The 17,368-nt window shown below is 43.5% G+C and overlaps 1 protein-coding gene across 1 annotated transcript in view; it reads left to right on the top strand.

Moving 5' to 3' along the window:
* The window catches only part of TMEFF2 (transmembrane protein with EGF like and two follistatin like domains 2), a 124,497-nt gene that overhangs the window by 3,166 nt on the left and 103,963 nt on the right, over positions 1–17,368 (top strand). Inside the window, exons 3-4 of the mRNA XM_066554015.1 lie at positions 4,323–4,452; positions 7,235–7,261. Coding sequence (XP_066410112.1) covers positions 4,323–4,452; positions 7,235–7,261 — 157 coding nt within the window. The remainder of the gene's footprint in view (positions 1–4,322; positions 4,453–7,234; positions 7,262–17,368) is intronic.

Below are 17,368 nucleotides of genomic sequence, written 5' to 3'. Positions count from 1 at the left end.
AGCGCTGTTTTCCCAAGTCAGGGTGCTAATGCCTGGTGATTTGGGGTAAATGGAACTAGGTAAACCTCTCCAGGCTGTGTGGTCCCCTCTTTGAGAGATGAACAGTCTAAGTATGCTGGGTTTAGCAGTTCTGTAGGGGGCAGTTGAAACAGATTTAAGGAAATCAGGCAATTGGTAATATGAATATGTAAATAAGATCAAAATAATGAGTTGGACAATTGTGGGTCCCTAGGAAAAGGGTTGAAATCAAGAGCAATCTTTGGTTTCAGTGGCCTTTGGATCAGGCCCTGTAAACCTCAGAGCTCTTTGTCTTGCTGTGAGCCCTCTGTGGAGCTGCAGGGCTGACTGTGACCTTGGAGGGCAGATTACCTGTGGCTGATGCTGTGCCAGCGCTGCCAAGGGCTGTGGTGCTCGGGACTTCTGTAGTCAAACACAGCGCTTTGATACAGGCAGAGCTTGGGGGGATGTTCTTGTAACATCAGTGGACACTGTGACAAGCCAAAAGGGTATGCCACTGGAGTAGAAAACTAATTTCTAGTGTGGTGTCTGAGGCTGGCTAAGTGAAACAGAGATGGCCAGGTAACTTATGTCACGAGTGACGGGGACCCCAAACAGAATCCAGGGCTCCCATTTCAGTGACAACTCTCTGTGGCGATAATGAGCAAATCAGTAGCAGGCTCCTCATTGCTAAAAGTGTGTTTTGTGTCTTCTTCAGGAATTTGAGAGACTAAGCCAAGATAGAGAGCTCATTTTGCCTTAGTACTGATGAAAAGTTCTGGGCTGACCAGCCTGTGTCTTGAGGGACTGAGAACATGGAAGTGGAGAGCAGGGCTACTGCAGTCTTTGTTTGGGTTTGTTCAAACCAGAATTACAGATGCTTCATGTCTGCCCAAGTGGAGTTAAAATGAATTTATTTTTATTTGAAAGGATGAATATGATCAGACTGCTCTGGAACATCCAAGTTAGTCTTCCAACCCTGGAGAGCCAGCGGGCATGTGCTGAGAGAGGCTCATATTGGCTGGTTCTCCTGTCACAGTCTGCTGTGAGACATGTATTTTATTGAAAAACATCATGTCCTGCTCTGATCAGGAGATGCAGATGTTCCCTGTGCAGGGGAACATCTTTGGTGCTGGCAGAGAGGGAAGGCTCTGGGACAGTGCTGGCTCCTGCAGGGGAGCTGAGCATGTGGGAAACCAGCAACCCTTCCTTCTTCAGACTCAGTGGGTCCAACAGAAGGGGTGTAGAGCTGTGCCAGCAGGCAAGTGGTTGGAGACATGGCTTGCTGGGGTCTGGACCTGTTTGCCCAAAGCCGTAGGTCTGGTAGCTGGGCTCTTTCCTCTGACATTTCATGAAGGTATCCAGGTATTTCCATCAGTCTCTTTCCTCTTGAGTGACCAAGCCAGTGGACAGTCACTGTTTTTTATGGGAGGGAGGACTCCTGTTTTCATGCATGTCAAGTCTCCCACGTGCTTCAGTGTTTGTGAAGCTGCAACATCACCTGTCCTGATGACCTGTTGGACATCACCTGTCCAACTTCCAGCTTTGTTATATTTCCAGAATGTATTTCTGCGCTGCTTGGTTCAAGATGTGGGTGGCATTTTGGGAGTAGTTGATCCATGGAAGTAGGAGAAGGTCAAGCTTTTAACAGTGTTACTAGGAGGAGGAGTTACACAGGTTACAATTATCTTCAGGAAACAAACCACCTGCTTTCAGTGCACAGCAGTGATCCAAAGGCTCCCAAAGATGGCTGTGAGAACGGGCACTCGAGGCTGCAGGTGCTGAGGAAAGCAGCCTTTGTCAGCCTTGACTGACACTTGATGGAATTGCATGAGTCCATTTCCCAGCTCTACAGCTGTGTGTTAAAAACTGGCATGTGTGAGAGAGAAGTGAACAGTATGGCACTATGCTGCTGGGTTTAGTGGGAGTTTTAGCGTGGATTTCCCTGAGGGCTTGCTCAGTCCTTACCTGGGGACGAACAATCATCCCTGCATATAGGGCCTGGTCTAGTGAGCCCTAAACCAGTGACAAAAATATGTCACTAGACTGACATTCAACACCTAATACTCTCCAGCACTAGCAGGAGGTATTTTGTGATTGTGATGAGCTGTGAGTACAGGATTCAGCATGGGCAAACACAAGAGTCTGGCTCTAGAGGGTTAGGAACCACCTGGTGACCAACATCACAACCCTCTCATTGGTGGTCTTGTTTTCTTTCCTGGGTAACTTCCATTATAGTTTCCAGCTCAAAGCCAAGGCAGGATCCATATGGAAGATATCCCTCCCTTTGCTCCTTATGGCTCCTGCCTCTCCCATCTGAATCCTAGTTTTCCAAAGGTGCTGGTGGGAATAGTGGACTAATACTTCCTGGGATCCTGATGTCTCTCAAATGCATTTTAAAATTGGCCAACATTTGGAGGAAGTTCCAGCCTAGCTCATAGCACTCCTCTGTAGGGTTTGGGATTTCACCATTTATGTGGGGCTGTCTGCCCTCTCAGATCTGCAGCTGAGTCCATGTCAAAGATCATCCCTTGCACTGGGTGAAGGGAGCAGAGGAGTTGCCTTTGTGTTTCTCGGGCAGAAAAGTTGCCTCTGTGTTTCTTGGGCAAAGAATCCAACCTTGTTTCTACATGTAAGAAAGCCTGTTGAGATACTCCAGGCCAAATTCCTCACAAATCCTTGGGTGACAAGCAGATATTACACCTAAAGCAAGCATGATTTGATGCTTCATGCTTTAAAAAATATGCACGATTGTGTTAATTGTCCTGGTTATGTATTCCAGATCAGCCTCTAGCAATTGCTGTTGAGCTTCTGGATGAAGTTGGCATTTTATGCTTGAAACATTGCTCAGATTTGGAACATAATGGTGAAAATAGCCTAGAAACATTTTTAATCAACAGTTTAAAATCTCTGCATGGAGGAATCCTTCGTGAGGAGCAGAAGGAGAGGATTTCTACTGTTGTGGCTGCTGTTTTTCTTCCTTGTGCTGCAGGAAGAGGGTGCTGGGGGTGGGCAACATCTTGGGAAGATTGAAGAGAATACAATGCAAAAGGAAAATGTCATTTGTTTTGGCCCAATCAAAATGTCACTCTGACCAACTATGAATAATTTCTTGGCAGCTGCTCTGTGTGGAGGCCTGCAATTAATGCAATCTATGCAATTGTTTGTGTTAATCACTTCTGTAGTCATTCAGTTTAAAGCATTTTTGATGTTAATATCCCTGATATTTTAGTTCTGTGTGTTACATTGTGCCCAACAAACACACCTCAGACACATAATGGCATGATACCGCTAAATAGGATGTATGATTTCTTCTGAATTTTTACTTGGATTTAGGCAGAGGTGAGCATTTGTAAATAATAATTGTGATCATTCCATTTGTTCTAATTAAACAATGAGGCATACCAGGAGTAGGGTAATCACGAGATAATCATATCCCTGGTATAATTGCCATGTACTGGGCACATCCAAGTATTCTAAGCCTCCAAGCATGATTATCTTGTGATAACTGCACCCCGTAGGTTGCTCAATTTTCAGTCTAAAATGAAATGATTATCTTTTTTAAATGAACGAGAAGGGGCAAAACTGTCTTCCAGTGGGAGAGGAAATCAGGCAGAGCTCAGCAGGAGTTTGAGCCAAAGCAGGGGTGTGTGGTATGAGAAACTTCTGCACTGGCTGGGCTCGCTGCAGCGCTGCTGCTCCTGCCCACTGGCCTCCCTGGGGAGAGCTTGGACCCTCGTGGAGCATCCCAGCTGCAGCTTGCCAGGAACAGAGATGTCTGTGCAGAAAGAGGGATGGACTTTGATCGTTGGTGTCTCAGAAATAATTTCCCTCTGCCAGTCAGTACTTGAACAGTTAGACACACACTTGTGTGTGCGGACCTCCGGAGCACTGCAGGGGTGTGTGCAGGAGGAGGGGAAGAGAGAGCCTGTTCATTACTGCTTGTCTGGAGCCATCCAATGGAAACACAGCAGCTGTGGTTGCAGATGTGAGGAGTCATTTGCCTTGCCCTATTCCTTCACTGGGAATGCCCCCTGCTCCTGCTGACAGTCAGAGACCTCTCTGGGGCACTTACTGAACACTTTACCCACTCAGATTACCTTTCCCCTAATCTCTTCAAATCTGATTTTTCTTTTCAAAAATACCCCTCCCTCTCCCTTGGTAGCTCTAAAGGTGAGAGGGGATTGTCAGTGTCTCCCTCTCTGTTGTTTTCCCAGGGTTTTAATGCTGGCAGGGAGCAGGGGGGGTGTGGGGGCACCCCAATGGGTGCTGTGCCCCCTGTGCTCGTGTGGCTAACGCTGCTGCTCTCTGTCCCTTCCCATCAGTGCAACAATGACTACGTGCCCGTGTGTGGCTCCAATGGTGACACCTACCAGAATGAATGCTACTTGAAACAGGCTGCCTGCAAGCAGCAGAGTGAAATCCTGCTGGTGTCCGAGGGATCGTGTGCCACCGGTAGGTATAACTCGCCCAGGCTGCCTGCCAACCCTGCCATGCCCCCCAGGAAAATGGCCTGGGGATGACAAAATCCATTTGCATTCTTGCTTTGAATTCATTACTGGTTAATTTTTTGGGGGCATGAGAAGTCACTGCCATCCTTCCCTTCTAAGTACTATAGGCTCACAGTCACTGATACACTGTACCCCTGGCACTGTTTGGAGGAGTTCAGCACAGAAGTAGGTTCGTTTTTTAATTTGTGTCTTGTGCTCCTGATCATCCTGTGCCCTGCCTACACTTCTGAGCTGTTAGGACAAGTGAACTGGTAGCAGATTAAGTGAGCAGATGTCTTTTAAATGGGCATCTGGATTACCACAAACCTCTCCATAATCTGGAGAGAGAGAACTGGAGCATTACTGCCTGCAATCCAGTTCCTTAGGTTTTTCCTTATCCTTGTAGGGCCAGATCCCCAGCTGGTATGATTCAACAGAGCACTGGTTGTAATGAGTCCTGCCAATTTATACCAGCTGAGGATATGGTCCAAAGCACACATAACGAGCAGGTCTGTGCCACAGGTGTTTTGTTCTGGACTTGAGGAAACTGACTGGTGTGTGAGAGAGCTTTGCTCAACTCTGAGCCTTGTGAGCTGTTTATATCTCAGCTTGTATGAAAACAGCCAGAAAGGTGAATGAGCAAAATCTGCCAGGAAAACCCAGTTGCTTATGTGCAGGAGTTCTTGATGTTTTTCTTTCGTGCTCGGTATCTGTTAGAGGTGGGCAGTGAAGTTAACTTGAAAAGAGCAGGAGTAAGCCTTTGTTCTTGAGAGAGTTCTTTAAACTTAAAGCAGAATTTTTTCTTGGCTGAGGATGGAGGAGTCAATAAAAAGTACATTAGACAAACTTTTTTCAGTGCTGTAATTTCATGTTTCATACACCTGAGAGAAAATAAACTCCTTTCTCTGGAAATGTTGTTCTTCTCTGAAGCTGTTACCTGACAATTTTCCAGAAGAAAAAAACATATGCTGCAATTTTTTTGTCCATAAATTGGTATTAAATGGAGCTCAGGCTGACAAAACCTACTGTGGTGTAGGATTTGTTCAACTTAGTAAATTCTCTCAGCCCAGCAACTGGTCTTTTTGGTTCAAACTTTTTGATTAAAGAGATAATTTCAGCACATTACTACAACTTTTCAACTTTTCTGAAACTTATTTTCCTGCTGGCAATGACTGTGTTGGCAGTTCTCTTTGAAACACATTGTAGATTTCAGAAACAGAGAAGGAAAAAAAAAATATTTTCCTGAAGCCTTGCTCAAGGTCTTTGGCCTCTTTTTCCTTTTCCCAAGGAGGACCTCAGTGGAGAAGGAAACAGCCATTTTCCTTAGGTTTTCCCAATGGGATGGGGCAGAGAGAAGGGGTACTGAAGAGCCCCCATCTGGGACCTGGGCTTGTGGGAGAAGTGTCAGTGAGCACCCTCCTGGTCCTGCCTGGCTCAGGGCCCTGAAGGGTAGGGCAGGAGGAGGGACACCAGGTCCTTTTCTGCAGAGAGCCAGATACCGTGGGAGCTCACTGTGGCAGCAAGTCCTCCTTTCTTTTTGTGTGCTGGGGAGATGTGGCACACCTGCAAAAGCAAAGCTTCCCAGAGCCATGGGGGCAGTGTGGTGCAGACCTTTCTTCCCTCTTTCCTCAGTAGCTCATTTGGGAAAGAGCATCAGGACAAAGGATCAGATCAGGAGAATTCAGGACATGGTCACTGGGAGAACACTGTTATTCCCCTTTTCAGCCACCTTTTGCAGCTGTCCTTTGCAGCCTCACTGAATCAATCTACCATTTGAAGCAATTCTTGCAACCAATTATTTAGCAAAGATTTTCCTTTTCTTTCTTAGTTTTGAGCAGTGATGGCATGTGCAAGTTCAGACCCACCAGACCTCTCTGTCAGTAAAGGAGATCTAACAGTTCACAGGATACTTTCATCCCAAAGCAACTGTTCCAAACTCTTTCTGTTCACCTTGATGCTGATAAATGCATAACTGTTCCACTAAGGGGGAGGATAGGATGGCAGGCTCCCTCCCTTCCCTGCAGAAGAAACTCCTCCTAGGCATTATTAAATGCACACACACAGGGCATTATTAAATGCCCTGTGTGTGTGCATTTCCATGCTTTGCTTTGCTTAGAAAGTTTCTTAATGAAGCTCTGGGCTTGGAAATTTCGTGATGTTGCACTTTCTAAATTTGTGACTCTCATCATTCCAGTCAACAAAATGTCAAGTAGAGGAAAGAGAAAGCACTCCGTTTTGAAACTCAGCAACAACATTGAGAAAAATGGCGTTTTAATAATTTACCTGAATACTTTGAATAATGGTAATTTAATGTTTTATTCCAACTAGTTACAATTTGCTGAGATGTCCTGTTTCCTAAAGATAATGACACAAATTTACAAATGGGTTTTAAAATTTCTCCTTGGTGAGGATTTAGTAGTGACCAACTGGAGTAACTTTGTACTGCTGTTGGGAGCAAAGATTTATCAGTCTAAGTACAACAAAACGAGGCAGAGACTTCTAAAGGCATTGCAGCATTCTGTGGCTTACATTACTTTCATCTGATAGAGAGGCTTTAAAGCAAAAAAACCAGAGACACGAGAAAGATGGCTTGAGTGAATTACATTCAGATTAGATCTCAATAATTTACCCAGGGATGCCATCAAAGGCGAGGTACACTGTAGTACACTTCACTGAAGCCTTGCTTTGCATGCTCCCAGCACATACTGGAGCACATGAATATAAATTCCTTTCTGTTCTTTTCTCAGATGCTGGCTCAGGATCTGGGGACGGAGGTAAGAGCCCTCTTTTAATATCTCTGTTCTTATGTGTGCACACATTGTCTTCCACAATTTTAGATTGTAAGTGAATATACTTTGCAATCTAAGTTGTTGCACAACATATTGTCTTTTGTTCAGCTCTATCTTTGAAAAAAAGTGGTATTTTGCATTTCAGTCAAGTTGGAACCTGACCATGACATGCTGTTTTCTAGGGAAATTCAGAAAGCTGTGTTACTTCTAATAGGACTTGGAATTATTCATAGGTTGTGCTAGGAGCTCTATCTCCATCTACTGTTACAGTTGCACTCATTTGTTTTATATTTAGGGTAATATTTCTTTTGTTTTTAAAACATGAGCCAAACCCTTGGCTCCTCCTCACTGGAGGATTCAAGCCAAATATTTTGTGGTAGAGGAGAGCATTCTTTCAAAGATATGAAGAAATGTCACAGGGAAAGAACAATGTGTTTTTATAAGAACAGCAACAACAAAACTGAATGTGGAAATAGCCTGAGCCCTTTGTGGCATACAGGGGATACTGTAAAATGTAGGCAAACCAGCATTTAAGTAGGGGCTTATTTTATTGGTTTTTTGGGTTGGGTTTTGGTTGTTTTTTTTTTTGTTTTTTTTTTTGTTTTTTTTTTTTTTTTAATTTCTTGGTGCAGTCATCATGGATTTAGCTTGTCTGACATCAGTCCTTCTTGGAAGTGTAAGTGTTGGGTCTGGGTAGTGCCCTGCCTTGGGGTAGGGAGTGTGAATTTGGGGCTGGTAGGTCAGGCTTCCCTGGGGGTCAGGGCTAGTCTGGGTATCTTGGGAAGGCTGTCCTGGAGAGTTCTCCCCATTTGTGTCCCAGCTCCCTGAGTAAACTCCAGGAGCTCCCTGGCAGGGAAGGGCAAGGCCAGCATCAGGCTGGGAGGCTGCTGGGGCAGCCACCAGGAGCTGAGCCAGCTTTTGGTGTGACACAGACAGCAGGGCTGGGCTCAGACCTGGTTTTATGGCTACTCCTGGCTGGATTCTGGTTTTTCAAATGCAATCATGTTACTTGGCAAAGTATCCCCTAGTGCTTGTTTGATTTTTGGTAACCAGGAATCAGTAAGTGCAGTGTGTATGGAAGGTATTATTTTACCTGTGAAGTGGCCAACATCATGAGCATGAGGCACTTCAAAGGTCTCATTTTCTGGCATCACACTCAGGCTGTTTTCTTGAACTCAGGACACTTCAAGATGCTTCAAATCTGGCTCCCCAAAAACTGCAATGTAAAATATTGCTAGTTTTTTCCAGCTATTCCTATTTTACTCCAATGTTCTTTTAGATTGTCTTTTAAACCATTATACCAGAAAAATACCTTGTTCAGTGCTTACTAGAAATCTAAAATTTGATTTATATGTACAATAGGGTTTTCACACCTATGGTCAATTAATTGGTTTTCAAATGATGTTGCACTAAATTCATCATGCATGTACTAAGGAAGACAGTTTTCAGTTTGTTTTGTAATTAGGAGATGGGAAAACAAAGTTGGCCACTTTCTGAAAGTAATGAATTCCATTCTCAGAAAGCATAGGAGTTTAAAGGCATGATTTCCAAAGACTTTCGTTTTAGAAGCTTGGGTTGACAGACAATGAGCAGAGCAGGACCTTGGGATGAATGTGCAGGTAGTAAGGAAGCAGATTTAGGAAGCAGACAGAACCCAAGTTGGTACATGTGTTTAAAGGTCTACAAAGCTGCCTTGTATTATTCAAGATTTAGTAGGCAGCTATGGCTGTTCTTGAAGTACAAAAGTATATTTATGTGCCCAAAGAAGCTAAATCCAGACAAGTAAATGTTGTCACTACATCACTCTTTACTAGACATGGTTTTGTTGTAAAAGCTGTAATAAATTTTGGATGTCATCACAGCAAGTCTTGTAAAATCCACTCCAGCAGTCATGAGTGGGACGTGTTCCTGTGAGAAGCCCGAGGTCTTAGGCAATCTTCTGTGGTTTCTGATTTTTCTTGAATTGTTTTTTTCTTTCTTGTGCTTCTCCAAGGAGTCTTGGTTAACAGAATAACCAGTACAGCATCTTTTTGAGCAAAACTCCTGCCATAGGGATGGTCCCAGCCAGCCAGCTGTGAGATAAGGGAACAAAATTTTCAACAGACTTGTATCTCGTGGTTGGATTTCTTTGCTCTGATGAAGTCCATCTAGCAAGAAATTAACTCAAGTTGTGTTGTTCTGGTTCTTGGAACATGGCAAGTTTCCAGCTTCGAGGTGGTTTCCCCCATGACTGGCACCAGTTCAGCTCCCAGTGCTGCTGCTCCTTCAGTGGAGTGGTCACATGGAAAGTGTAATTGCTAGAGGGCTCAGAAATAGCTGGAAAGGGGTTGGTGTGAGGGACAGATGTAGATAAGCACACCATGTGGTCATACAAGCCTCCTTTTCTCAGGAAACTGGTCAGAGCATGAACAAAACAGCCAGGGGCTGCGTTTTGGTGCCTTATTTTCCTTTTAGGTGTTCCCATCTGGGTTTGCAGGGCAGTCTTCTCAATTCACTATGTAGGATTTGGGGTGTTTTGCTTTCCTGTCATGGATGCTGAGATCAGAGGGGTCTCAGTTTTTCAGCACTTAAATGATCCTGAGGGCTTTCCAGAGGTGATTTAATCCTCCTTTGTGCAGCAATAACATACAAAAGTCCCCTTATTTGTAAAGTGATGAGGGAATCTTAATCACATTTGATTACTGAGCCTTCAGCATACACTTTTGGGGATATCCAGTAGATGGGTAGGACAGTAGGTGTTCAAATTTCTTACAGCAGAAGACATTTTTCCCTGTAAAGGAAGATGAAAAATGCAGAATCAAGAGCCATTTCAGTGTTTTGATTGCAGAAGCTGGGAGTGTGGTGTGGAATTATTTAAAAACCCACATCCCAGAAAGATACTAATCAGAAAGCCAGAAAGGATGAATGTGAAAGACTTTATACAGAGAGTAATTTAAAGAGATTCCATTCATTTTCATCTATGCCGTTCTCTAGACAACTGGGTTTTTTTAGAACCCAATGATTCATGTTTTGGTCTTGAGCAGCTTTATAATGAATTCTTGCTCGTTTCCTGGCTTCCTTCTAACAGCAACAAACTCAAGATGCAGTATTTCATTATAGCTCTTAATGGGCTAAGAACATCTCTCCTCGGTTTCATTTTCACGCTGAGCACTCCTTTGCCCTGCCTGCATTGTCTGCACTCCCAGCTCTGTTGATTGGCTTTCATTCACAGTCTGGTGGATTCACTGAAGATGACTGTCACCCTGGGTGTTGCTGTGACCCCCAGCAGGGCAGTGCATAAGCACCTACCTTGAATTCATTTCAGAGCCTTCTTCAAGTTCCATTCAAGTCCTAATGACTTCAGTGGGAATTCTCTGGGGCCTTGGGTACACAGATCTTACCCTAGCTTGATTTTTGTGTTAATTCTTTATGATCTAGACTAAGGCAAGATAAAAATAAACCAACCAAATGAGTGATAATTCATCAATATCATCATCACCATTTATTTTACAGTAGCATCTGGAGGTGCTAATTCTAAGATTAGAACTCCAGGGTGGTACACCCTGACACTGTGAAGCAGTTCTTCACAGCAGGGGAAGGGAGCTGCATCACATTCCAGTGTCTGAATTGGGAATAGCACATGTTGCTTCAGAGCCAGCCCAGTGCTGGGGCTTTTGAGCCCCAGTGTTTGTCAGCAAGCCCATGTGACACCCAGAAAGAATCAGAGATTATACTGCTCTTAAACTTATTCCTGATCTGTTAGACAAACCTGAAAGGCAACAACCTTACATGACACCTTCTTTTCCCCCCTCTCTCTGCCTCTCTTGCTTCGTGTGTGTATTTTAAGGATGAGCATGCCTTGTTTGTTTGTTCATTCTTTCAATTTATCCCTTCAATCTTAGCCAGAAAAAAATGAAGCTCTGCAGCTTTTTGTAGGTGTCAACATGTAGATTTAATGATAGATTTGGTATTCTGGTCTGCCTTTCCTGTTGACTTAGAGATGTGTGAATAAACACATACATATTATAAATCTATATGGAGCAGCAGTCATCTTGAAACACTAACCCAGAGAAAACAGGCAGGAAAAAAATTAACACTTTGGAGCCCATGTTATTTTTTTTTTTTAAGGCAAACCATAATGCAGCATGTGTATGCTTCTTTTTTTCCTTTAAACAACAGGTAAATGGCTACTTTGACCCAATTGCCTTTGCATTTTCTCCGCACTAGTTTTGAATGGCTTACTTGAATTCAGCAGCTTTGCTGCTTTTCCAGTGATTTCCCGTTCTTCTTTATTACAGTGTTGATTGATGGGCAGGGCTATGCAGAACACGCTGAATATTGCTGTAAACACTGTCCTAGCAATCACACTTGAGCCAAAATACACCATAAAACCTGGAGTGTATATTGGTTTGAACGAAGCAGTGTATAAAATGCAGTGCTGATAAACACACACATACACACATGTTCTCAGTATAGGGGAGAATACTCTGACTGTTCTAGTTTAACCTTGGAAAGAAAGAGAATTCATGTTTTAAGCTACAGATTCTTTTCCTGGGTGAAATAGGTGATTCAAGCTTCTCTCATGTGAATTCAGACTGTCTGCTGACCCCACGTGCGATTGTCAACTGCAATAAGGAAATAGGAAAGCTTCTTTTACTCTAATTTGATTTGGGAGATATAATTTAAAGCAGCATCAGAAGGTACAGAATCAACTATAGCAACATGCACCGACTGGGTAAATACCTCTGGAGGGAATGTTTAAATCTTAAATGATTGACCTGACTGTGGTTGGTCAAATATGTCTCCTTTGTTAAACGGGTTTTTACCTTGTTAACCTCAGCATGGCACTGAGCCCAAACCAATAAGCTCTTTGAAAGGCCGGGTTTATTAGCTCAGGCTCTTCGTTGTCCTAACATGATTACATGACTTCCAGTTCAGGGCTGGTGCTCATCTGACCTATATAAGAGTTAGGTCAGGGAAAGGCAGTTCATGTCTCTTTTTGGCCTTTAAAAATTGGGAAAGGATGAAGTTCCCATATGCTTTTGTTGACTAGAAGAGAAGCACTTGGGCATTCACAAGTGCTGGATTCCTAGACCCCTGCCAGGGGCATTTTGTGCTGGGTAGGACGCATTTTGGCCATTTTGGAAAATCTTAGGAAGTATGGAGATGACAGGAATACCATATTTTGGAGTCTTCTTGGGCTCTCATTTAAGCTAAGTGTACTGAGCTCATCAACCCTGCTAGGCTGAGATGCTTGAGCAAATCCCCATAGCTCCTAGAAGCTCTCCAGGGTTCTAAAATACCAGCCCTGGAAAATAGTGGGCTTGGATTTTGTTGCCTGGATCTTGCCTGTGTTTTTCTTGCTGCTTCTGAAGCTGGAATGCATAAACATCCAGTGAAAAGTGCTGTGTTTTCTACCTGTGCTTGCTGTGTTATTGATGGGCAGCAGTCCTTGCTGTGCTCCTGGTCCCATCAAGCAGGCACTGAGAAATGCCACAGGGAAGAGTTTTGATGGGCAGTGAATGATTTGTGGCCCGTTTTCAGCCATTCATGCAAAACTGAAGAAAATGAATAGGAGATGCCACGAAGATCCACAGACTTGTGTAGGCAAGAAGTATGAATGACGTTCATTCATAGCCTCTTTCCTGCATTACGCAATCCTTTAGGTTTTTGGCACTTTGTGTAAGTAGTTCAGAGCCACACAGGGATTCTATGAATGGAAGATGTTCACCTACATTAAAAACTACTGAGGATGCCCTGGTTTTGCTTTAGAAGTCAAAATTGCTTCTCTGCATAGAAACAGAGAGAAAAAAAATCCAAAATATGCTAGCTAATCATATGCAATCTGTAAATCCACTAATAACTAAGTCATCAAATCATCAAACAAATCCTATGATACTCCAGCAAACAGATTAAAAAAGCAGTGCCCGATCACAAATACTCATTTATTGGACTGTTATTGTAAACACAGCAAGAGAGAGATGTAGTGGTCTAGATTTGTCTGCTACATCTCTGTAAACCTGGATTAATTTTCCTTGTGACAACTGTGGAGTCACTAGAGATTAACCGTGATGACAGTGAGAGGCAAATCTAGCCCACTGTTTTGCTTTGCAAATCCAGCCCACTCCCTGTTGTGCAGGGAGTTCCTCCACAGAGGAAAATAATGGTTTTTAAGCTTTCAAATGGCTCTTCCAAGCTTGCTTACAAACACCTTCCATCATGGGGCAAGAGCATGTGTTCAAGCACATGCTTCATTTTTATCACATGCTTAAATGCCATTGACTTTTACATTTCTCCTCTGAATGTGGATGTCTTGCACAAGTGGGATCTGAGGCAGTCTGGGAGTGACCAGAACTGCTTCAGATCCTCATGCATCTCGTCATTATGTATTCTGTGGTTTGGTGGTTGAAGAAGCTGATTCACTGTGCACTTGCTTTGAGCAGGTTTTGGTGTGACATAGGATTTTGTTAGATGCTCTCATGAGATCTTAAAAAGAACAAATGGGATGAAAACTGCCAAGTCTCTCTCTAAAGCTTCGCGTATTCGCTTTCTCCAACTCTTGCCGTTCAGATCTCAGCTGCATCTGGCAAATTTAATGTATTCTGCACTTGATGTTTAAATTCCCTTTTGTCTAAGAGGTTTTCTTTCCTTTCAGAGATTGGGAAATGAAACCAGAAATTTTGCCTGCTATATTTGAAGTCAGTGGGAGTTCATCTTCAGGAAGGGCACAACTGATTCCTAGACACTTAGCAAACTGGAGACAGCCTCCTCCTTTATGTAAATGCACACACAGGACGAGTTTCATGAGTGTGGTGCAAGCCCAGGAATCCAGAGCAATTCATAATCAAATCCAGACGAGTTAGAATTTTATGGAAGAGCACTACCAGTTTTTAAGATGTTGCCATGAGTATTCTAGCCCAGGTTTTTGAATACCTTTAGAGAACATGCTTAGTTTCTTCTTTAAAACAAGCACATAGCTTGTTGCTCAGGAGAATACTTGAATAGGAGCCCAAAGTGTTCAACAACAGGGAGATCTCTAAACTGCAGTTTGAAAATATCACAACTCAAGGAAGAAGAGGTCAAAACCATTCCATGTTATTTTACATTAATTTTTTTGATGCCTTGGACTTGTTGATACCATTTCCTCTTGCTACATGGGAGTTAGAGCATGATAGTGCCTATTTAAGCCCATTGAAAAAGCAGATATCAAAGCAGGGCTCTTTTAACCCCTACAGCCCCAAATATCTTGCAGGTAGCAGTGTAAAGAGAGCTGGTTGAGGAATTTTAGTGTTGGTTTTCCATGAACCCAAGAACATGAGAAAGTTCTAAAGGTCTGAGAGAATGTAGATGTGTAGGTATTAAAAAGGGTAAGGGGGAAAAAAAACCATCATATATTTATAGGCCTGCCAATCTGACATTGATTGAGGTAGAACAGGACATGCAGTCCCGGACCTGCTCAATAAAGAAATAAATGAGAATTAATGCTGAGCAATATGGGCTGATGTAATAGATTCTGTCAACTAATTGAAATGTTATTTATGAAGCTCCAAGTTTGGTTGATACGGTGTACGTGGATGTCAGTGAAGCGTTTGGCATGCTGCTACATGACACTGATTAAGGAACAAGAATCGTGCAAAATTGACGTGGTACGCAATTAGTGGAGTAAAAACTGCCTTTCAGGATGTAATTATAAGTGGATTTATCATTGTTAGATAGACAGCAAAAAGATCTGCCTTGTGCTCTTTATTTATTTGTTTGTTTTACAGTGGCCTAGGTGGGCACATACTATTCTCACTGCTCAGGTTCTCAAAAGTCATATCTGGGGAACAAAGAAATGAGTGGTTCACTGTCACAACCCACTCTGATTTACGTGGTATTCTGGTGCCAAAGCAGGTCCTTTAATGTGGCCAAACAATAAGCCACAACCACAGAGCAAAGACAAGAAAGCAGAAAGTGAGTGGGGAAACGCTGCTGGAAACAGCGATGCTCCAGAGAAAGCTGAGTTTTGGTAGGGACTGTGCTTGTGTGAGAGTGCCCTGCACACACAGCAGGCCAAGGGCCACTGGTGTGTTTAAGAATCAGGCTCTTGAGCAGGAGTAAGGATGTCAGATTACCTCCACCTTCCCCAGAGGAGGTGACTGCAGCTCCAAAGGCCCTGAGAAGCAGGGGAGCAGGCTGTGTGCAGCCAAGGGCGTGGCTGCCAAGCAAACACGGCCCTGGAAGCTTTGATGCCTTAGGCTTTGTCGGGGAAAGGAAAGGGTTGCTCAGGTCACCATCAGTAAGTACCAGTGTGGGGAACACAAACGAGCAGCAGGCTCTTTATGCTGACAGACAAAGGTCTAATGAGATGCTGGGCTGGCAATTAAAGCTAGACAAACTCAGAGTGAAGTATATGTGTGTTTGTAAATGAAGGCAATAGCACAATGAAGTAAGTGATTAAAAGTTATGTAGGATTCTGCAGCGCTTGAGGTTTTGACCCCTGGGTGCCTGGATTGCTCTGCTCAAATGGGGATGAATTTGAAAGTCCAGGGCCTCTGTCACACGGAAGATCACAACAGATGCTCAGCAGCTCTTAGTTCTAGGTACCATAAATTAGTTTACATGTGAATTAGGCAGAGTATAGCTTATTTTGTTCAGCAAGGTTGCTGTGCTAAGCAGTCCAGAAAGGGATTGATTATGTGGATGTATTTGTTCATTTCAGAATCCACACAAGTGTGTTTCTCTCTGCCCTCTCCCATCTGACTGTGTACATTTACATCTGCATGAAGGGAAGCAATGTGGGCTTTAGTAGCAAGTGGAAAACTTCATGCATAATGCTCTGCTAATTGCTCTGTATTAAAAAATAGGCCAGACTACACTGCATTGCATCCTAACACTCTCTGTGTTGCCAGTACTGGGTAACTTCACTAGCTCCTGATCTCATGTGAGTGTGACAGACCCCTTGGAGCTTCTCCATGTCCTGCACTGCTTCCCTGATTCCCAGTGTATTCACTGGTCTGTTCCAACTGGTGCTTGGAGGGAGTCCAGAAGGGGAGGAGGATCCCCAGATGTCTCTGGAGGATCTGTCCAGGGTTCTTTTCCCTCTCATTTCTCCAGGGGAGGATCACACCCAAGGAGCACTGAAGTTCCAACCAGTATTGATCATGATTGAATACAATTTGATTTTTATCTGTTGCTGCAAAGAGCCTTCCTGTGTTTGATGTGGTGTGTGTGATGTGTTTGGGAGGCAAGAGAGAAAGTACCAGAGTAGTCTGGAATTGCTTTGGCTCATACACATGTCCACTAGACTCAGAGAAGCATCTTCATATTTGTTATAATAGGGCCTTGATAAATAAATAAATAACTTCTTCTTTTGTGCAGTGCCTGAAATTTTCATCAAAAGAGGAGGAAGCCTCTTATATGAATTACAAGGCCAGTGCAGGACAGGTCTGTGCTGTAATTCATTTAGACAAATGTTGAAGTGAATTGATGGACTCAGGTTTGTTTAGATTAGTGGCCTTTTGAAAAATGAGTTGTCCCATGTGTACAATTTTTCAATCTGTTTACATCTAATTAGCTGTTCAGATTGGCTAAAATTAAGTGGTGTCACCTGTAATGCATTCAGAGGTGAGGTTATGATAAAAGAGGCTCTTTTATAATCTCTCCAGCCTTGGAGTGATTTCAAAGATCCTTGGAGCACTGGCATGGTGTGAACTGAGGGCGTGTGGAAGATCTGTCTCTAAGGTGGAAGCAAATATAATCAAGCTGCAATCTCACAAATGCAGTGAATTGTCTACAGCACCTCTCTGGTACTGATTCAGAGAGACAGCAAGTTTTGCTGCCATCCTCTCCCAGGACTCCTTTTTGGCAGATGTGCCTGGCTGGCTGGGGTGTGGTGTTGGGGCAGCTGCCCTTGTACACTGGCATCTTTACCTGTTCCACTATTGATTCCTGCACGCTGCATATTCCTCCCTGGAGACAAGTCATTTGAACAGCTTGAAATCTAAAAACTGATTGCTGCAATGTCAGGTTTCTAATTCTGCAGCACAGCTGACAGCTCTGGAAAGTCCCTATCAAAGGCAGAAAATACAACATTCTTCAGCAGACTTTGTTCTGCCACCATACAGCCCCAGT

This window comes from Molothrus aeneus, chromosome 7 (genome assembly GCF_037042795.1).
Source record: "Molothrus aeneus isolate 106 chromosome 7, BPBGC_Maene_1.0, whole genome shotgun sequence".
NCBI classification, from domain to species: Eukaryota; Metazoa; Chordata; class Aves; order Passeriformes; family Icteridae; genus Molothrus; species Molothrus aeneus.
The sequence above is the reverse complement of the archived record's forward strand: the minus strand, read 5'-3'. Positions and strand labels throughout refer to the sequence as shown.